Source organism: Hyperoodon ampullatus (genome assembly GCF_949752795.1).
Source record: "Hyperoodon ampullatus genome assembly, chromosome: 11".
In the NCBI taxonomy this organism is placed as follows: Eukaryota; Metazoa; Chordata; class Mammalia; order Artiodactyla; family Ziphiidae; genus Hyperoodon; species Hyperoodon ampullatus.
Genome location: NC_136924.1, coordinates 30,836,038 through 30,858,575, shown reverse-complemented (window position 1 = coordinate 30,858,575; position 22,538 = coordinate 30,836,038). Strand labels below are relative to the sequence as shown.

Genomic DNA, 22,538 nt, shown 5'->3' with positions numbered 1-22,538 from the left:
ACTGGCCATTGTTGGAGCCATTTTATGACACTTTATCCCAACAGTCCACTGAAAGGTTTTAATCACAACAGTGAAATAATTCTCTCTTAAACTAGCCCTTCTAGCTCCCATCAAGATGAGACTCCAGCATCTCTTCTTGGCCAGGACCCACCCTGCCCCCTCTCCACTGTCCATCTCCATCCTATGGCCATCCCACCACTCTCATCCAAGCACCATCCAAATTGAATGACAAGGGGAGAAGGGGGACAAAGGGATGTGTCCCCTTGCTGCCACCATGAGCCTGGCCAGGCCTATTCAACTAGGGGATATCTTTGAGCCAGCAAATAAGACCCTGTGCACAGCACAGATGTCTTCAAAACACGAACCTGGGTTCGTGTCAAATCCTAAAGTCAAGCAGCTTAGTGTAATGAAAGGCCCATTGCTTCGTATTAAAGCAAAATAAAAATAAAACCATCTGCAACTGAATTAATACAAAACTGCAATGAGTCAAAGGCCATGGCTTTCCTGGCACGTAAGTAAGCCCCATTCTCCTTACAAAAATGCTCCCATCAACTTGGTCTAAGTAGCCTTAATATTGCTCCCTGTCAAAGGGATAAAGGGACAAGCAAAAAGGGAAAAAAACTCAGAAAGTCAATAAAATTCATAAATTGTTTTCCCATTTGAAAGAAGCATGAAAGTATCTCCAGCACAGGGCTGTAATAGTTCCTCCATCTCTGCATGTTGCATATCTGAATAGAACTGTGTTACACAGCCATTCTGGATGGCAAATTGTCAGGAACTGTTCACGCATACTTTATGTCCAGTAATTCCAAATTGTATATTTGCCATAGAGAAATATCCATGCATATGAACAAGAGGATTGTACGATGACTACTTGTTGTAGTGCTCTTTGTGAGGATGAGAAGCTGTTAGAAACCTAAATATCTATCAGTAGGGGAATGGCTAAATAAATATATACCTATACCTATAGGGCTATTATATTATTATAGTAATAAAGTAGTATATAACAATATATTATATAATATGATACATAATGTAATGTAATATATAGTATAGTAGTTGATTATATTTTAGAGCCAGGCTGCAGGGGTTTAAATACAGGCTCTGCAGCAACCTTGAACAAGTTACCTAATTTTTCTAAGTCACAATTTCCTCATCTGTAAAATGGAGACAACAGTAGCATACCTGCCTCATGTGACTTTTGAGAGAATTAAATGAGTTAATTCATGTTAATTATTTAGAATCGTGCCTGGCACATAGTAATCACTCCATAATTAGTTTTTAAAATGTATAACCCTATGGAATTCTATACATTAAAAAAATGTAGTAGATCTATATGTATATTAACTGAGAACAACCTAACACATTGTTCATTGAAAAACAGTAGAATGCTATATTGGTATTCCACTATTTATAGTGTTCTACCACTCATGTTTCCAAGGGAAAAAACTACTATAAATTTTCTGAGTACCTATTATGTAAATGCATAGGGAAGGGACTAGAATTAGAGGAAGTGATCAAAAAGGACTTCACCCTTATCTGATTTTAGATAGATAGATGATAGATAGGTAGATAGATAGATATGGATGGATGATGGGTGGATGGATAGATGGATGGATATCGATGTACACACAGATACATACACACATAGTCATAGAATGTATCCATACTATCCTTGTAATTTTTAAAATGTGGATAAAAGTTAAAGGTCCAAGGACGTACAGATTATTATTCCCCTTTTACAAATGAGGAGACTAAAGCTTAAAGATGCCCAATAACCTGCTTAAGTGCATTCAGCCAACAAGCCCCAGAGGACGGATTTAAGCCCAGCTCTGCCCGTGCCACAGCCTTTCTGCCACCACACACTGCCTCTCCAGGCCACCCAGGAGTTGACTATGACAAAGGCTAGAAGAAGGGGCCTCCTTGTCCATACTGGCTAGAATGGTAAAAGCTAAATGCAATGGAGAATTGTGTTGTTGTTTTTGTTTTTAATTAATGAACCTTTTGGAATGTGCCATTCAGCAGTGGAGCTGAATGGTTCCTGCTGTTCCTGCAAAACAAACAAAAGTCCCTCCACCCAAGCCACTTCTGTGTCCACTTTTCTAGCCTTATCTATCCAGGGACTGTGAAAGGGACACAGAACTGTGGGAGGGGCACCTTCTCCAGCCAGCCCAGCACCCAGTCTCCTGACTGTCTCTGGTTTTCCTCCCATCATACTGGGAGTCTGCATAGACTGGGCACCTCACCCTGGGAGGCCCCCATTCATCCCCACCCAGAAGGGTAAGAGTGTTGAAGGCCAAGATCTCTTGTCCCCATTAGCTTTGCTTTTCCCTGGGCCTCAGTGAGACAAATCGAGTCTTTTTTTTACTTTGTCTTGGTGGTTTTGAGGGTCTCTTCCAGTTCTAATAGCCAAAGAACATTAGAAGTTTTCCTTTAATTTTCTCTATTTATACCCTAATATGATGAGGATGATGGTAATTAGTTCTCAGTCCCATAAGATGATGTTTAATTAAACCCTCTGGCCATTTTGGCTGTCTTCATATTTCTAAGGAAAACTCCCCAAATAGATAAGTAAGGCATTCTTCAAATGTTAACTGTCCATTTCATCCTGGTCCTAGGAAGCGTCGCCTGCCTTAGAATATCAAGGGTAATTGAAAGTTGAAAAGTTTTGGAAGAATGGCGCAACTAAGAATGGCTTTAGCCTTACCATACAGTAACTGGGTGACCTTGAGCAAGCACAATCTCTCTCAGACTCAGTGTTTTCCTTTGAAAACAATAGGTGTAATACCTACTCTTGAAGATGCTGGGTGGATGAAAGACACGGGATCTGAGAAGTGCTTGAACCTAGTGGGAGTCTGCGAGATGTCCCTTCCCTCCTTCTACAAACAGCAGCTCTCCTCTTTCCAGAGTTACTAAGATGTCGACAGCCTGGGTCTGCTCCCCAAGTGACTGGCTCCTCTCTGAAGTCTGATCCTTTTTATTTTCCTCAAGTCACAAAGCCCAGCGTAAAGTGTAATTGCGTGTTTGTGAGTGAGAGAGAATAGATCAGGCTTCTTTGAAAATGGCTTCTTTGCTAAAACCACAACCTCAGATCTGATACCAAAAGAATCTGCTGGCACTGGTCCCTGTCAAAACAATTCGGAGACATCCAGAGACCATCCTCCAGAGCTGGCAGTGGGCCCCCAAGCTGAGCCTCACTCTCGAATTCCCAACAGGCTCAGGCTCAGGGGGCAGGCCCCCAGCACTCTATCGCACAGCCCCATGCTTCTGTGCAAAGGAGAGCTTGGCATTCTGAAGCAAAATTCTCTCTCTCTACTGCTCCCGCCCCCTGCAGAAACCACACAGACACACACACACACAGACACACGCAAACACGCACGCACGCAGGCACGGGCACACATACCCCAATTTTCAGAAGGCTCTTGGCACTGCCCACCCCTTCCTTAGCTGGACAGAGCTGTGGAGCAGAAAGCAGGCCAAGGCTGCCTTCTTCATTCCTAGTCCCCCCCACTTCCCTCCTCCAGAGTCAAGGTTTTGTCAAGAGTTTCAGGGGCAACGACTGGTGGGGAGGGGGCCGCAGACATCGTAGCTGCTGCCAAGTCCTTTTCTTTTTGCCACAGTATGTTTTATAAGCCGGCATGTAGTTTATTCTTCTAAACACTTCGCTAGGGTGCAGGGCCTGGAGTTGCCATAGCAACACCTTTTAACTCCTCCTCATCCAGAAGGCAATGCCAATCCCCAGGGCTTTGGGGGAGAAAGGCAAAAAGAGACACCTGTGGATGAGGAGAAAGGAGAGGGAAGGCCATAGGGGATTCCTTAGAGAGGGCCTTCACCCAGCAACATGGCACCCGGCCACGAAGAGAAAAGAGCCAGGAAAGTCCTGGAAGAGGAAGCTGGTGGGCTGGCGTAAGCATTTTTCATGGACTACAGTATTGATTGGTGGGGTCGTAGGGGTCAAGGGGAATGGAAACATCTACACATTTCCTTCAGGGAGAGAACAGGCAGGCATCAACCCAGACAGACTGGAAACCAGAAGGGCTATGAGCTAGGAATACTGGGAGCCACCTACTGGACGCCAGCAGGGTACTGTAAGGCAGCAGAGGTCAAGGAGCCGGCAGCCCACATCCACACCTCCCATTTTTAAAAGCATTATCTCATCCCTGCCACTAGTGCAGTGCACCAAACTGAGGCAGAACAGTTTTGGGTCGGTGCCAGCAGTATCGAAGTTTTTTTGTTTCTTCTTTATTGTTGCTACCATAATATTCTTGTCTTTGGGTACTTCCTGGTAACTTTGCTTTTCTCTGGGCAGTCTACTGAGGAGGGGGATGTGGGAGGATTTCTTAAATAAATCCAGAGAAATTACAAGAAACTTTCTGTGTTAGCCCAGACACACAGCAGGAAACCTAAGCAGTGAACAGTCAGGCAGTGGCCCCCCTGGAAGCGGTCCCCTTGCTCCTGTTTCCACTGTTGCCTGGTGAACTTCCAGGGTGGAAACCCAAAAGCCAAGAGCAAGGGAGAGGCATGAGGTCTCCCTGTCCCCACACACCAAAATCCAAGGGAACACACCCAAGCCATTGTCAAGCGGGGGACGACGCCCTGACTCCAGCTGGCTCTGGGCCCCGAGTATGTGCTCTTCCCTGAGCAAGACCAGAGCCCGCTGCCACCACCAGCAGCTCCCAGCGTTACTCAGGCGGGAGTGACACCCACGGGGTGAGGGCTGTCAGAGGAGGAGAAAGAAAAGCTTCCAGGCCTCAGGCAGCCCCAGAGGATCCTTCCAGGCAATCCACAAACCCAGGGGCCAGTCAGGCTCCCCAGGGAGAGGGAAAGGTGCACAACACAGGCCCCAGGAAACCGCTAACACGAGTGACCCCAGGCCACACAAACGCCCGTGCCTGCCGACTGGACTGACCTGCTCAGCACAGCTACCTCCCTTGCTTCTTCTAGGCCCGCCAGGCCCACCAGTGGCGCCCCTCCCCGCCAGGCCCCTGCCTCCCCGCCCTCCTCCCCTGCAGCACGTTTGTGGAGGCCCTCACCAGGACCCAGTGGAAAATTTCTTTCCCCTTAACGACTGTCCTTAAAACACACACGCTCCATTCTTCACCTCTGAATCTGCACAGGCAGAGGGTGGCCAGACTGTGTCCTACCACACCCCCCAGCCCGTGTACACACACACACACACACACACACACACACAGCAAGGGTCACTGGACTTGCATGCCTTATGAGCTGGAAAGGAGAGGAGAGATGTTTTCCAGCTGCTACTCCACCTCTGGCCAACCATGCACAAGTGTCCCGAACACTCCCAAACAAGTTCTTCCAGGGCACACTCTCAAGGCCGTTGATATGGTTCTACTTCTTACTGAGTCTCTAATCAAGACACTAAGTCCGATTTGGAATAGTCACCATGATGTGACCCTTGGCATCTTTTTTCTTTTGGTGACAAATCTGTTTTCCACTGCTCAGTCTCCCCCTCCCCACACACATTCAAGGAAAAAAAATAGCCTTCCTGTGAATTCTCACAGCTATGTGATAAGTGATCCCTCACACACGCCACCTCCTGCTTGCTATCAACGCTCTCAAATACAGTTCCTCCGGGGAGGGTCAACCCCACCGCTTTCTTCTCATTTTTCCCCTTAAATCCACCCAAACTTGGCAGTCCAAGAAGCTCAGTTAGCACTTGACTAGGGAGTGTGAGGCGGGGTTAGGTCTCAGTGAAAAGAATGAACTTAGTGGGGAGATGGTGAAAACTCAGAAAACTTCCAAGTTTCTCTCTACTGCAACTTTCCCTGCACATGGCTGGCAACTTTCTTTCTTTCTTTTTTTAACTGTTCATCATCCCAGCACTTTAGGTGGCATTCCAAGTTTTAGAAACACTCTCCCCACCTTTCCCCCTCGGCCCGTCCTCCCGTGATAGTGAAAAGGGAAATTTTCCAGATGTCAGAAGGACCGGTAAAGACCTCACGCCCTAAAAGAGCATGGTGGCTGCAAGGGGTTCACTCAGCCTCTGTGGGTTTCTCTGCAGGGCATCTCCCCCCTCGGTCATGCCGGAACCCCTGCCCCAGGAACCTGAGTATCCCCACCTCGTCCCAAGCCCAGGCAGAGAAAAGGAGCGGGGCTCGCCATGCCACCCGGAGCAGCGCCCAAGTCCGGGCTGCAGCGCGCGAGATGGCACCGCGGGGGTTCTGGCAGGGACACCGGGAGCGCTTACCGATGTCAGAGTTGCAGAAGGCGTCCTGGGGGTGGCTGGGCGAGCATGTGCACGCCTCGGCGCCCCAGTCCCCCAGACTCCAGCTGCCCAGGAGCACGACGAGCCCGAGCCAGGGAGTCATTGCCGCTGCCGCTGCTGCTGCTCGCCTCTCCAAAGTTGCCTTGCGCGCCGCCGGCGGGGTCGCCTCAGCCTGAGCTCGCCCGCCCTCCTTTGCGGGGCAACTTTGGCTTCGGGCGCGCCGCCCTCCGAGTGCCCAGCGGGACGGGATGGGGTGCGGCGAGGCTGCCTCGGCGCTGGCGCACGACTGGGCGGGTGGGCAATCTCTCCGGGCGAAGCAGCGGGAGCTGGAGCAGGAGCCCGAGGAACAGAAGGAGGAGAAGCTGTCTGAGCGTCCGCCCGCTGCCTGCTCTACGCGGTAGCCCGGCGGCCGAGTGATATAGCGCGGGTCCCCCGGGCACCCCCTCTCGGGCGCGCGAGGCCCGCCGTCTCGGACCAATGGCAGAGCCGCATTACCTCATCGGCCCTCCAAAAAAGGGGCGGGGCCGGGGGCGCGGGGCGACGGGGCGGGGCCGCCCGTACCGTTCAGATCCTTATAGGGAATAATGCAGCTGTGGGCACGCGAGTGGGTGGGCTGGACGCGCCTCCGAGACGCACTGGCAGAGGGGCCCTCCGAGCGGCGCCCCCGTGCCCTTCCCGCCTGCACCCTCGCCACACGCCCACCCCGCCCTCTGGACGCCTCTGACCCAAACCGGAATGAACTACCACCAACCCGTTGGCAGGTCAGAGGTGGCCCTGCCCCGGAGGCCTTGACTGCGCCTGGTGGAAGGGATAGGCAAAGGCTAACTCTACCTTCTCTGGAGAGAGCAGGGTCAGAAGGGAAAGAAGCAGGTTGATGACCATTCCCCATACACTCCCACCCCTTATCGCCGCCCCTGACTTTCCTGTCCACGAGGAAGCCATCTGCCTTTTGGAGATGGCTGTAATAAAAGGTTGTTTCCTGGGCTCAGGCAGAGTAAATGGTGAAGTCATTCAACAAACACTGTTCTGGATGCTGGGATGAGCAAAACAAACTCTTTGCTCCCTTGGAACTTGAAGGCAATACATCAGTAAATACATGAGTACATAGGGTGATTTTCTAAGGTAATAGTGCCATGAAGAAAACAAAACAGAGTAATGGGTTAGAAATGACTGGGGAGAGTGCTGCTGTCTATGGGATAGTAAGGAAAAGTCTGTCTGAGGAGGTGACATCCTGGCTGAGATGTGAACAAGAAGCCTCAGCCATGTGGCAGTCTGGAAGGAGAGAACAACAGTAAGTGCGAAGTCCCTGAGCCTATTTGAAAAACAATAAGTAGAAAGGGCGGGAGGAAATGGTAACTCCACCTAAGGCAGACAGGTCTCCATCCTTCAGCAAGGAACTTGAGGGTGAACTGATCCAAAACTGGGATAAAACCAGATCCTGGAGAACTATCCAGAATCCAAGACTATGAGCTATAATGGATAACAGCTAATAGCTAATACTGTGACTATTTTTATTATTCAGTAACATCTTGATTCTGCCTTATATTTTCCATATCTCACCTCATTACATCTCACAGTAATCCTTTTAGATAGGAAGAACACCAAGTATTATTCACACTTTCCAGATGAGGAAACTGGCACAGAAAAGTGACATTACTTGGCAACCAGCCAGGAACTCAATTCACTCACTCCCACCTTAAGAGAGGCTTTTATTTTCTTGGACTTTAGCAGCAGTTTGCTTTAACTGTGCAAATGCCCTTTTGCAGCTGGAGCCTTCTATTGTTCTATTCTTGGGTCTCTCTCACTTTCTCTCCCAACTCATCCCATTTGGAAAGAGACTTAAATGATTTGGCAATAGAAATGCTAGAAGTTTGGAACAAAATAAAGACTAGGAAGTACTGCTCAGAAATGCAAGTTCAACCTCTTTCTCAGAAACTCCTCTGTTTACACCTCAGAGAAGTGACATTGGAATGGGAGAATCAGAAAATTTCACTGGAAATGGTATTTCCAAGAACATTTTTTAAGCTCCTTTTTTCCTCTTAAAATTTTAGCTCTAAGAAAGGGAATCTAGTTTCCACAATTTTCTGTCTTGTCCCCTTCCCAACTTTTAAGACCCTTCCCACCTTAACTCTAACTATAGCCCGACCTAGAGAGAGCTTTCCTTCTCTCGGTGTTTACTTTAGAACTCTGCTCCTTGTTTCATGGGATATAGTTGTACTATTTCCCCAACCACACTAGAAAGACTTGGAAGCCTGAGATATTTGGCCACACTGCTTTTTAGCCCTCAGAGTGCAAAATTGGGTCCCTGGAGACATGGATATGGGTGTGGCCAGCAACCCATTGAATCTTGAGCAGTGGATGCTCTGTATGCCACTCCAAGGATCCAGGCTGAATGAGGGCATACTTGGTCGGATTTTAGAGTTCCGTTTATCCCTGCACGGTGCCAGTCATGTGGAAGGTTTTATAAGCCTTTCCAGACCAAATCCACTTTGGATAAGCGTCTTACATGTAGAGGTCCTCTCTTCTCTCTTTTCTTCTCACTTTAATGTTTTGTCCAAATTACCAGTAGTTTCTCCAAGGGAAGGCTTGCCAAGAATATGAGTATCAGAAATAACTTTTGCTGAACTTCAAGCAGCAGGTTCTGTATAGAAAACATCTGAAGCTTTTGATTATGGCAGCTCCTTAATTATGTAAGCGTGAGAGGAAACAGATTGTTTTCCGAGATGAAAGGTAATAAAATTGCCTTTTGGTTTACTTCCTCTCTCTCCCTATCCTAAGCTGGGCCAGTGTCTTTGGAGTTCAGCTTCCCTTTCAGTTGGGAAGTTCTCCCGAATGTCTAACCTGAGGGGACTCCCTTTGCCCATCCATGTGAGGTCAGCTCAGTCCTCACGTTGAGGAAAAGAGAAAGCAAGCTTCATGAATCCTAGTAGAGGGGAGCTTTACTGCTGGGGTCAGGCCCTCCAGCAAGCAGACCTCACAGCCATCAATCCAGATGTCATGGTGTCCATGGACCTATAATATGTAAGAATTGCTTTTTCAAGGCCACTTCATGGAGTGGGCCTGGGGCTAATGGTAAGAATGAAGATATCGGCTCCCCATTTTCTCTTGACAGCTAAGGACAATGATAGATTTATAAACCCCAGAAGAACTGAAGAAATTTCTAAATCTGTCTTGTCCACCCGCCTTCCTTTCGAGTTCCAGGATGCTAGAATCTATGGAAGTCTCTTATAGACATTTAGAGGTCCTGAAAAATGACCTCAGGGACTACCCATCCTCATTTTATAGTTGGGGAAAATAAGGTTCAGACAGGTGAAGGAATTTGCCCAAAGTCTCACGGTTAGCTCGTGGCAGAGCCAAGATTTTGCTGCAGCTGCCTGATTCCTTACCTGGGCTCTCTCCCACCCACTCATGGGCCTCAGTCCCCCCCAGCTGCAGGATGTGACCTAATGTTTATACTCTTCTGCAGCCACTCGAAGTCCTGAATCTGCATTTCAGATCTATAGATGAGTTTCAGAGTCCCTTTGTGCAGTGCCCGAAAAGTAGAGAATTCTGCCTGCACTGACTAAATCATTCTCTGTTATGATAATAATCACCTCTGAGCTAATCATAATGAATACAGCTCTGTACTTCTCAGAGCTTTATCTCTTTTGTGTTTATTTTTCCCTTTCTAAATTATCTAATACCTTGTGAAAACATTTCAAACATATTGCTGCAAAGAGACACATGAAAATTTTCTTTCTGGGGGACAAAAAGAGACTGGGGTGAACAAAAAAGCAGAAGACCTGAGATTTGTTCCAAAGGTTGCTGCAGAGCAGTTGTGTGTGGGGGCAAGTCACCTCACCTGTCTGGACTCAGTTTTCCTGTTTGTTGGGTGAAAGATGTTACTCAGTGATCTCCAAGATCCCCCTGGCTGGAAAGTCTCAGAATCCATGGAAAAGTCTCAAGCGCAAGGTGAATGTCTCTGAAGGGAAGATAGATCTTGCCATTTAAACAGGTTTGAGACAAATCAAACGTGACCAGGACTGAAGCATGTCCATCAATCTCTCAATCAACAGTGAGTTTCTATTCTGCTTTCTGCTCTCTCCTCCAAGACTCAGGCTGAAAACAAAGATTGTGATGGTAACGGCATAGGAGAGATTGAGGGTCTTGTTCCTGATAGAGCCCCGCTGTAATTACTTGTTTATCTGTCTTTTTGCATCTTGGGTCATAAGCACTAAAAGGACAGGAAATATGCCTTTTGTTATCTCCATACCTTATTTCCAAAATTCATTGAACTTCTCTACTGCCTTAAGATCACAGCTTAAATGTCACCTCCTCCAGAAAGCCTTCTATGATTCCCATCCCCAGTCTTTGTCAACCCCCTTTCATGTTATCCTGTGCTTCTTTCTTTCACACGACTTGTCTGACTGTAAAGTGATTGTTTACCTTCCTGGATTGTAAGCCTTTTGAAGACAGTGTTGGTAATAAAGATCGAGTGCTGGTAACAAAGAAGTCAATAAGTATCGATTGAATGAATGGAATTGATTTGGCCCCACTGGCCCCTTTCCAGTATTCAGATAGGCAGGTGGTAGCTCCTTGGAGAGCTCACAGAGCCCTATCCCTCTGGCCAGTGCTAGGGGGCACTGTAAGCCAGAGAACACCCATTCCCTCAGCCTGCATCCTCAGCCAATCTCACTGAGAAGGTGGGAGAGGCACAATTCCATGCTAGTCAGTGGGGTGTGGGTGCCTTTGAGTGGGTGAAGCTAACCCCTCCCATCTGCAGTGGCCACAAAGCTCTCAGTCAGCATCCCGTCTGGGTCCTCCGCTGCCCAGCTTCTCCACCCCCAGGCTGGCCACATGTCAACCCAAGGGGAGCCGTGCTCTCAGGAAGCTACATACTTGTGAATCATGGGTTTGTGGGGATTGGGGAGATCTGGGAACACAACAGAGGATGCCACAGTCCTACCCTTCCAGGGCAGAGCTGGCCTCTGGAAATTAAACCTGGTGAAGGTACTGACAAGATGTGAGACATTTCTGCTGCTGTGTAGGGAAACACCTCTTTTCTTTCCCGCCCCTTCTCTTCCAGACCCCAGCCTCAGTGGCTTTCCCCAAACCCACAGTCCATCTGAAAGTCATTACATTCAAAATAGCCTTTTCCAAGCAACAGAAAGCCCTGGTCCACCCATCACCATGAGCCCTGGCCAGACCCTCAGCAGGGTTGCTGCCCAGCACTGGGGAATTATGGACCTAAGGTGGTAGGTACTTCAGGTTCTCTCTGCATCTGGCACCAGCAGGGAGTAAACACCTTTCCTCACTTCCATCTGGAGCCAATTTCATGGCAGTAAAATTGCAGGGCGTCTCTTGCCCCAGCTCTCCCCCAGCCCTGCCAGGGAGTGAAGACCCCTTAGTGTGAGTCTCTGGCTGAATTCACCTGAATCCTGGGGTTTTCACATTTCTTTCCACAGAGAACTACTCCCAGAGATTTTAAGCCAGAAAACACATGTGCACAGTGGAGACATTTTGTGCCCTGCTTTCTGGGGTGTTGGGAGATGGGAAACAGAGCTAATATTCCAGCACTTGCTCTTTTTTTTTTTTTTTAAAGTGACTGGGTGCTCAGTTGGTCGATTATTTCTGTGAAGGGTAATATGCAGTAGAGGCAGAATTTCTCCTCCTCGACCCTGTCTTAATGTCTTCCTTATGCCCATGGAGTTCGTGTGTTTTTCCTTTAAAAATGAGTAGCTCCTTTGTGGTCTCTTTGAAGGTTGCATGCTCAGCTTTGCACAGAAGACACACATGAGCATCTCTGCCTGGTGCTGTGTGGCTTTGGAGGGAATGGGATGGACAGACAGACATAGGGTTGCTGTGCTGTCAGACTGGGCTGCAAGTCCTGCTTCTGCCAAGGTGCTTGAGCTCTCTTCGCTTGAACCTGCTGGAGTTGAAATCGACTTATCCTGTGCAATGGGGATGCCCAAAGAGCATCTGATGCTGTTGATCACATCCTTCTCTAAACTCGGCTGCTGAGACTCCAGTCTCTCTGGGTTTTTGCTTTCTGCCTCTCCAGCTGTACCTTCTCAGTCTTCTTGGCAGGCTCTTTAGGCTCTTCCTGCCACTAAAATGTAGGTGTTTCCAAATTTTCTGTCCCTGTCTCCCTTCTCATCCCTTCCCTTCCTTTCCTTTTCCTTCCTTCCCCTTCCCTTCCCTCCTAGCCTCCACACTCTCCCTGGCTAATCCCACCCTCTCCCCTGGATCCACCTACCACTCTGCTCTGTGCACTAGAATGGACACTGGAAGCAGCAGTATCCCTCTGAGCTCTTGTCTAGATCCAACTTCCCCCTGGACAGTTTCACCTGGAGGGCCCATGGCCTCCTCAGTCCCTAAGGGTCCAAACTCATTGTCTTTTCCTCTCAGTCCTCTCTGGTGTTTCCCATCCCCACCAGTGGCACCATCATTCACCAAGTCCAGTAGAATCTCACTCCACACACCTCTTCTAACCATCCCTTTCTCCCTGTTCCCACCATGTCTGCCTTGGATCAGGCCCGGATAATCTTTCCTGACAATTTCAATAGGCACATAATTGCTCATTCTGTCCAGAGTCTTTCTCTATCAAATTCAACTTTTGCACTGCTGCTGGTGCAAAGTTTTTCAAATCTAAGTCTGAAATCATGCTGGCCTTTGCTTGAAAAAGATTCATTTGTTCTCCGTGGCTTTCTGAACAGTCTTAAACTCCAAAGAAAAGCATACAAGGCTCTCTGTGATCTGGCTCTTCTCAGGGCCCCACAGAGGGGGGCCATTCGAGTGGAATACAGTGGGATTGCTACCGCTGTAGTTACACAACAGCATGTCTTGTCCTTGCTTATCTCTTCCAACCTATGCCCTCGTTCCCATCTTCCAACCTTTTAGGTTCTGGCTATCAGTTTCCTGCCTCTGAGGCTTGTTCACGCTGCACTTTTTGCCTGGAATCCACCTTCCATCTTTATGTCCCTGACCCTCCTCTGTCTCATCTGTCAGGATCTTTATCTTTCCGGATTCAACTTGAATCAGCTCATGGATGTTTTCCTGACCCTCTCTCTGCCTCAGCGGAGCTGACGACTCCCCCAAGGTCTCTCCTTCCTCACTCCCCTCCCACCCACACAGTATCCCCCGGATTTCCACAGTGCCTCCCACACTCTGTTGCCCCTAGTGGTTAATAGGTCTTTCTCTCCCTTAGACAGCAAGCAAATACAGGGGCGTTTTCAGTCTCTAGCTCAGCATCTGCACATCGTAGGCACTTACCAAATACTGAGAGAATAAACTAACCAATGAATGGCAGAGAAAATAGGGGGAGGGACAGGCAGTGTATAAGCTTCACAAATGCACCGTAATAGAGTTTCTGGAATCCAGCTTCTTGGGTCCAGAAAGTCAACTAGATTCAGCTCCCAGAATTAATCAGTCCCAGGGACACTAGGATTCAAAAGAGACCAGCAAATTCCATTGTCTTTGTTTCCAGTGAGAGATTTAATTGTCATGTCATGTCATGTCAACATGACCTTCATAGTTTTCCTGATAATCATAGAGAGCTTCGTATGAAGCTAGTTTCTCATCAAAAAGTTGCTTTGGTGTGTATGGAGTCTGAACACAGGGAACGAGGTCAGGAGGTTATTTCAGCTGAGATACTGTGGAATCCTCCTTCTTGCTGAGGGGAGTCCTTGGCCAAGGGCACGACAGTGCCCACACCTGCTGGCAAGAGTCCCTTTCCCTGGTCAGTGACAAGACCAGACACATATTGCTGACTCTAACCCCTTTGGTCTTTCTATTTTTCTGCTCCAAACTTGCCACTCCTCCCTTCTTTTGCCCAGACTTTTTCTGCACCAGGAATATCATGATCCATGTGGTTTCTATATTTTAGATTACAGTCACCTTCCAATAATGACCCTCAGGTCAACAAGTTTGGGTTTTGGGTTTTGAACTCTCCCCTTACCGTGTCTTGATTTACTGCCACAGATGGCTAAGCGCATGCATGGTGTGTGAATTTATAACTTCAGTGCTCAGAAGACAGAAAGCCTTCTTTGCATTGCTCCACTGACAGTCTCTATTTGCATCACAGCTTGCATGTCGCAGTGTGTTCATCAGCTCTGGAGAGAAAGTACAGGGTTCCCTCCTTCCTTCCAATTTCCTTAGACATTGACTGGTTGTCCACTAGTACACAATAAGCACTGAGGATCTAACAGTGAACAAGGCACAGACCTGCCCTCAAGGAGTTCCCAGTCTAGTGGGAGAGAAAGATGTGAAAACGATAGTGGGTGCTGTGAACTATAACAGGAGGGTCAAGTGTGCCATGAGATGTTGGGCCACCCTACCAGGAAATAGGGAGGTATTTGGAAACCCATATTTGGTGAGACAGAGAGCCAGAGGTAGGAGAGAACTGTGGGTCTTCAAATCCAACCCCCTCATTTTACCAATATAGGAAAAGGTCCAGAAATGTGGGCTTGTATATGGTCACACAGGATTACTGGCAAAGGCGAGACAAGAAATTAGACCTCTTAGTATCTCATCATCTTCCCATCACTCCAGACTCCTCTATTTCAGTGCTGGGCCCATGAGAATTAGATGAGTATTGGATTAGAATTAGATTAGATTAATTAATAAATAATTATTTTCCTGTCCTGTAACAGTCATCAACCTTGGGATGATAAGCTGAAAAGATTTCTAAGACAAGAGAAAGGAAAGGGAACTTGCATTTGTGGAGTACCTGCTATGTACAGGCACTTCCAATACAGTGTTTGCTCCAATCCTCACAACCCTAAAAAATAGATATTATTTTATGTCCATTTTACAGCCAAGAAAACAGAGGCTCAAAAATTAAATTTCTTACAAGGAAGGAGTGGCAGAGCTGTGATTCAGACCTAGAGGTCTCTTTCCAAACCAGCAGTCTTTCTGGAGACGGCAAAGTCATTGTACCCATAGGTTCATGAAGTGCTGGTGACTTCCTCTTCATCTTTTGGGTTCCCATTGAGTACTCAGAGCTCTTGATCATTGTATGATGTGACCAAGCAGGAGACATGGTACCTCCACAAGGAGGGCCAGTGAGGGAGCTTTTATTAGCAGGCAAGTGAAATGCATCATCTCTTGTTTGACCTGGTTTGAAGTGGAGAAAAGGCAGGAGAAATCATAGGGCAGGCAGTATCTGGGGGTAAGGTTAGGTCCTTCATTACTCTGAATTTGAACAGATGCCACCAGAAAATTACATTTGTATTACCAAAAAAGGGCCCAGAATCTAGAGGCAAGCTGATAGAATAGTGATCAGTATTTTTTAACAGCTTTTGAATATGGCTTCATTTCCTCCTGAAATTTTAAGCATACGATTGAGGAAATATACCAGGTTTTTGTCTCAGTTCTGCCACACACAATAGCTGAGTGACCATGAGTAAATCAATAAACCCCCTTTCTTTAAATGTAAAACTAGGGGTTTAGATTTTATGATCTCTCAAAACTTCCCAATGGAATATTCTGGAAGGCAGACTGACAAGGGGGTTAGGGACCAAGCCTTGTGATGTCAATAAACCTGGGTTTTGATCCTTCTTCACTTTTTCACTGTGACATTGAACAAGTTCCTTAACCTCTCTGAGCCTCAGATATCTAATGGTAAAATGGAAGAGAAATGCATAGAATCTTCATGAGGATCAAACAAGGTATAGTGAATAAGGCACTGGCACAGTCCTGACACATAGTAAATTCTCACTGAGAACATGTATGGACCAGGGTGTGGCCCTAGAGCTATAGAGAAGAATGAGACCCCTGCCATCAAGTAGCCTGTTGTCTATCAATCTGTGTTAATGAAGGAAGAGCATATTCCCATATCCTATCCCCTTTGACCATGTACATAATACCCAAAGAAGGGATGGGGGGAAGGAGGCAGCAAAGGAAACCAAAACTTGATAGTAATAGCTAATTTTTACAGAGTGCCTACTGAGTGCAGGGTGTTCTTCTAGGCAGTTTGTGTATATTAATTCATACTAATCTTTATAATGAAAGCTGCGAGGTAGACGAGATTATCCTCACCATCCCTTTTTTCTTCAGCTGTTGTAACAAAGGTACAGAGAGATTACGTAACTTGCTCAGGATTACATGGGCAGGATGCTGCAGTGCTGGGATTTAAATCCAGAGCAGTCTGGCCCAAGAGTCCATGCTCTTAACCACCCTTCCAGCCTGCCTCTTCAGGGTGAAGGTGAACACGCAGAAAATAGCAAGGATACAAGGGGCCAGTGCCCAATGCCTGTCACTGGGTGGGTCTTCCTTCCCAGGATGCCTTGCACCCATCAATCAAGGTGTGTAGGAACATGAATCAGCTATGGTCCCTATCAGAAGGACACTTAGTAGGGCAGAGAGTACATCAGTGGGCCCTACTGAAGAATAATATTCATGGGGTCAAGGTGATTTCTGCCTTGGGATGAGCCCAGAAGCTAGAATCAGAAAACTTATTCAAGTCCCATCTCCTCCGTCTACTGAGTTTCTCTCTAAACTTATATTTACTCTCCATAAAGTGAGGGCAAACATTTAATTAACAGAGGTAGTTTTAAGGATCAAATAATAAATAACTAACATTGATTGAGGATTTATTATGTACCAGGTCCTGTTTTTGTACTTTACAGGTACAAATGTATTTAATTCTCAAAACTCTTAAGATGTAGGGGCTGTTATTATCATACCCGTTTTACAGAAAAGAAAGTTGAGGCATAGAGAGGTTCAGTAACTTGGTCGAGATCACACAGTTAATAAGTCGTGGAACCAGAATTGGAAGTTCAGCATCCAGTTCTGTGCTCCTTACCACCTCTCTGCACTCCAGTGGTGGGTTGAAAACATTTTGCAAACACTAAATGTCATTGTTGTCTATTCTCTTACTTCCATGTCTTAAGTCTTTGTTCGTGCTGTTCCCTTGGCCTGTAGTGCCTTTCCTCCTCTTACCTGACTACCTCTTACTTGTCTAGAGGGGTGAAAAGTGAGGTTCTGGAGCCCCCAGTGGTGTGTTGGAGCTGCCTCACCCTGGCTTATGAGAGCTGATGGTTAAATTTTCTGGAATTTTCCCAGTCAGTTGTTAAACACAGCTATTATTAAATATGTAATTATATAAACTTACAATCAAAAAAATTATATTAAAAACACAGGTAATGAATACTTAAAACTTATCACTTCGTTATTTTATTATGTTATACTCTAATCTATGCTCTTGAGGTTATTTCCAGCTATTGAATCTGTATGGCAGAAATAGTCTTACCAGCTCTGCATTCTGTGACATCACACTGGTAACTTAAAACTGGCCATGATGGGAGTATTTATACCATAGTAATTGGCAGATGCTACAAACCAGGCTTTTTGTCCTGGAGAGCTAGTTGTTAAGTATTTACCAGCACACCACTGCCATTTATTAACTGTGTGATCTTGGACAAGTAACCTTTCTGTACCTCAGTTTTCTCATCTGTAAAATAGGGACAGCATTAGTGCCTACTTCACAGAGTTGTGAGGAATAAACATCATACATGGGAAGGACTTAGCAGAACTCCTGGTACAGAGTCAGCCATCAATGAGTGGCCACTGTCAATATTATTATTAAGGCAATCTTATTATTATCATAAGTCATCATCTCATACAAGCAGCCTTTCCTTCCACCCAAGCTGGGTTCCACCATCAGAGATTATCTGTGACTTGATATTCATCACAGTGCACTGGGATTGTCATTTTCTGTGTCATTTTCCCTCTTTAGGAGGCGAACTAGTTGACAAAGTCTAATTGAGTTTTCTGAGCACTTAGCCCAATGCCTGACACACAGTAGGTCCTCAACAAACTGTTAGATTAGATTGTTAGTGAGGAAAGTGTTTCGAAGCTACTGAAAAACCAGAATTAGGGAACTTGGAGGTTTCTCTAATCACATTACAAACTTTTAAGAATTTCTTCTCCACATCCAAGCACTGCTGGAATACTGCGTTTGGGGTTCATGCCTTGGGAGTACCTTATAATGTGGTCATTTTGGAATTTCAGGAACTAAAAGCCCCCTGACTTGGTGCCCAGACAGACCCACCACACACTGAACTCTTTTATAACGAAGTTCTCAGTGTGTATAATATGGAGCCCCTGTGATAATCTTAGCATGTCAAGAATATGACCAGTAACTTTCCAAACCACTTGAAGGTAGCTGGAACTGCCTCTGCCTCAAGTATTTAGAGAAAAAAGATCTTGATGTCATGTCAACAAACTCTTAAAGAGACTGCACATACCTGGAGTGCTTTTCAAGGCCTAGGAGCCAGTGATTGGAGGCTGATTTCAGGGAGAAAGGAGGGGAGAGGCCAAAGGCATGTTGAAAAATCATTTTTTGTCTGTTGTTCCTTTGTATGAACTGGTTGCTGGCTTCTGCAACACCCAGTAATTAAAATGGCTGGAATGCTTTGCATTTTTACAGCACTGTGAAGGCGGCTCAGAGACCTAGAGCTGGAGCCAGCTGGAGGCCCAGGGATCCTACCCCTTGGCCTGGCAGAGGCAGCTGGCATCTGCCTTGGGTGGGGGTGGGGGTTGGCGGCAGGAAGGGGAGAGGAAGTCAAAGGTCAGGAATAGTTCCCACTGCTCTTTTCCTTCCTTAGTCAGATGCATCCAGGTGCACCACCTCTAGAAGGAAGGTCTACATGGGCCACCCACCTTCTGGAAGTCTGTAGTGATTAGTGGTGCTGCCTAGGAATGGTAAACAATGATATAGCTCTCCTTTATTAACTATCTACCCTGTGCCAGGTCCTGTACCAATAACGTTATGTATATTATCTTTTTTCAAGAAAAAAACTGAGACCGTAACGTTCTCCTGCTCAAAACTCTCTCTGGATCCCTCATGCGTTTAAAATGAATTCTAAATGCCTCCCGCTTCCATCCCCCACATGATGTCGTCCCCGCCATCACTGTCCTTCTCCCACTCTCCCTTCAGCTCACCACGTTCCGCACCATGCTGGCCTCCTTTCCATGTTTCACCAAGCCCAGTCCGGTTCCTGCGCCAGGACTGCCCCATCTCCTCCCTTGACCTTCCCAGGTCCAGCCATGGCCAGTTCCTTCTTGTTATTCAGCTTCCAGCTCAGATGTCACCTTCTCAGAGACATCTGCCCTGGCTGAAGTAAGACAACCGTCCCCAGTCACTTGTGCCTCCCATTGCCCTGTGTTTCAAGTTTATTTCCTTTTCAGTACTTATTGCTGTCTGGGAAAAAAAAAACTTATTTGTTTTTGTTTTTGTGGTATGCGGGCCTCTCACTGTTGTGGTCTCTCCCGTTGCGGAGCACAGGCTCCGGACGCGCAGGCTCAGCGGCCATGGCTCACGGGCCCAGCCGCTCCGCGGCATGTGGGATCCTCCCGGACCGGGGCACGAACCCGTGTCCCCTGCATCGGCAGGCGGACTCTCAACCACTGCGCCACCAGGGAAGCCCTTGTTTATTTTTTATTCATTGTCTTTTCTATCTAAAATAGAAGCTCCTTGAGGTCAGGGCCCTTGTCTATCTTTTCTCTGGTGTATCCACAGCACCTAGATCAGTAGTCAATAAATATGTCGAGATAATGAATCTCCACAACAACCCAACAATCTGGACATCCTTGTCCTGATCTTCCACAAGAGGAAGGGAGGTTAACTATCTTGCCCAAGGTCACCCCACAGGAAGCGATGTTCCCAGGTCTGTCTGACTACTAAGCCCATGCTTTGGGATGAGTATACATAACCTTCCCCCATGCACAGCTACTTTAGAAAATAATGGAAAGATGGTGTCTGCACTTCAAGGGAAGGAATCAGGACTCAAGGCTAACTATGAGCGCTTTAGTAATGTAACAGTGGTGGTACCAAGAAAGAAGAATGTAAACACATGATGGGAACCCACCACCCTGGTGGTCTAATCCAAGTTCTGCCACCTGTGCTACCTTGGATGAGTTAATTACCCTCTCTGGGCATTTTTTAAAAATGTGCAGAGGCTGTCTGCTTCCACCTCTCCAGGGACAATTATGTAACAGTGTGTGAAGCCCCAGCATTCTAATGACCCTCTCCTGTCCCGAGATGGAGAGGCTGGAATGTTGCATGGATCACTAGGGTGGGAACCACACCACAGGGAAACAATGCTCTCCTGACTGTGTGGGTATCTTTGGCAATAAGCAGCTAGATTTAGAAGTTGGCTTTTAAAGCCTTTGGGGTGCTCGAGGAAGGGCAGGCTTAGTTAACTTAGTTAAATGAGCATCATCACTGCTCCTTTCCGTGCCTATGCATTGCCTCCGTGATAGAGCCTGGCTGCTCAGCCTGACCTTCTGGCCCCAGAGTCTATCCCAGCCTCACCCCCATCTCTAGGCTTCATCCTAGCCAATCATGATCTGTGCCCTTCCTCACCATGATGTGAGCTGTATCTTCTCCCCACCACTGGCTTTTTAAAAAGTGTTTTATTTTGATGTAATTCCTATTTATAGAAAAGTTGAAAGAATAGTTCAGAGAATTACCAGATACTTTTTGCCCTAAAGGTTAAAAAGGTTAACATATTACTACATTTTCTCTCTTCCCCCCTTTTCTCTCTCTCTCTCTCTCTCTCTCTCTCTCTCTCTCTCTCACACACACACACACACACACACACACACACACACACAACTGTTTAGGAGTCAGCTGCAGACATGATGCCTCTTTACCCCTAAATATTTCCATGTTCATTTCCCAAACACAGGCCACCATCAGCTTCTGCAGTGTGAAGCAGCTCAGGCCCTGGGGTTTGCATTCCAAATCCCAGCTCTACCTCTTAACTAACTGTGTGCTTTTATGCAGAAGGTTTCACTCCTCTGGACCTCAGCTTCCTCATCTATAAATCGGGGGCACTAAGAACACCTACCTCATAGGGCCAGCGTGAGAATTAAATGGGATACCCCATGCTGAGGGCTTGGCACTGTGCCTGGGATACGAAAAGTGCATAATAAGTAAATGGGAGTGTTTTGCTAGAATGCCGTGTTTTTTTCTTCTTTGAAATGGTTTGATTTCTTAGATTTCCCCTTATTCTTCTTTAGGCCAATTCTTATAGGAAAAAAACAAGACAGCTTCTTTCATTCATTCCCTCCTTATTTATTGAGCACTGATGCCAGATCTGACCCTTTTCTGAGTACTGAGAGCAGCAAACAAGACAGACATAGTCCCTGTCCTTAGAGTTTATGTTTGCATGGTGGAGACAGCCAGTAGACATGGAAGCAAATAGATGGGCCATTTCATTGGGTCATAAGTGCAGTGAAGAAGAGAAAACCAAGGGACTCTGGAGCCAGGGAGTGTGCAGGGGGCTCCTTTGATTAGGGTAACCAGACAAGACTTCTCAGATGAGATCAAAGTTCTACTAGATTCTTTCAGTCTTAGAAAATGCCTTCTGGGAACATGTGAGGCACAGTTTGATTGCTCAATAAATGTTTTTCTCATGATTGTGTGCACAGTGGGATGCATGAGAGTTTAAATCCTCCCAAAAGAACGTAATCACAGGAGCAAGCACTTCTTTACCACTTGCTTGGAGCCATGCACTTTACATATATTATCCTGTCAGCCTTCCTGGACTCCCTGTGAAGTAGATATCATTCTCCTCATTTTATAGATGAGGAGACTGAGGTTCAGAGAAGCAGGTTCATTTGCCCAAGAACAAAGAGAAAGTCAAAGATTCTCTGACTGCATCTGGCACCAAAAATCCACCTGGAATCACAATGTCAGCCTCTTACTACTCACAAGGACAAAACGGCAGGTTTTCATTTGAAGAAAGAGTGTTGTGCTAGATGTCAGAGGTGCTTTTCTAACCCCGGCTCTGCTGCTTACGAGCCGTGAGTCTCAGTATAACCCTCTTTGACACTGGATGGTCCCTCGCATCCCCTCCACCTGAAACAGGTGAGTTCACCTGTATTTTTTTTAACTTCCTCTGCCTCTTCTTTGATGGAGAAAAGTAATGCAAAGCGGAAAGAGAATTAGGAAAACAGATGAGCTGTGGGTATCACCTGCACCAAGTGATCACACCACGAGCCAAAGAGTGGGTCTGCCTGGGAGGGGCATGAAGGGGAGAAATGACTCCCCTGCCTCACAGCATCCAGCCTAGTGCCCTGTGCACAGTAGGAGCTCAAGCCTGCTCTCATATGGACAAGTGCAGCTATTCTCTTGTGCCAATTAGAAAAGCAATGACATTGCTTATGGCCACCCCACATGCATTGTGCCAGTATTGCCAGCTGTGATATGCTGTTCTAGTCCAGGACTCCTGTTTAAAGCAGGCCACTGAACATTAGAGAGTTTTCAAAGTAGGGTGGATGGGGGAGAGTTACCATCGTGGTTAATTGACTATATTAATTATCT

At 46.8% G+C, this 22,538-nt stretch overlaps 2 protein-coding genes across 2 annotated transcripts in view; one reads left to right on the top strand and one right to left on the bottom strand.

Annotated features, from left to right (window-relative positions):
* Window positions 1-6,430, bottom strand: part of TIMP3 (TIMP metallopeptidase inhibitor 3) — a gene marked incomplete at its 3' end in the record, with an annotated part of 53,192 nt that extends 46,762 nt beyond the window's left edge. The window contains exon 1 of the mRNA XM_079715661.1: window positions 6,209-6,430. Coding sequence (XP_079571787.1) covers window positions 6,209-6,329 — 121 coding nt within the window. The 5' untranslated portion in view covers window positions 6,330-6,430. The remainder of the gene's footprint in view (window positions 1-6,208) is intronic.
* SYN3 (synapsin III) overlaps window positions 1-22,538 on the top strand; it is a gene marked incomplete at both ends in the record, with an annotated part of 425,000 nt that overhangs the window by 175,366 nt on the left and 227,096 nt on the right. The gene's annotated exons all lie outside the window — the stretch shown is intronic.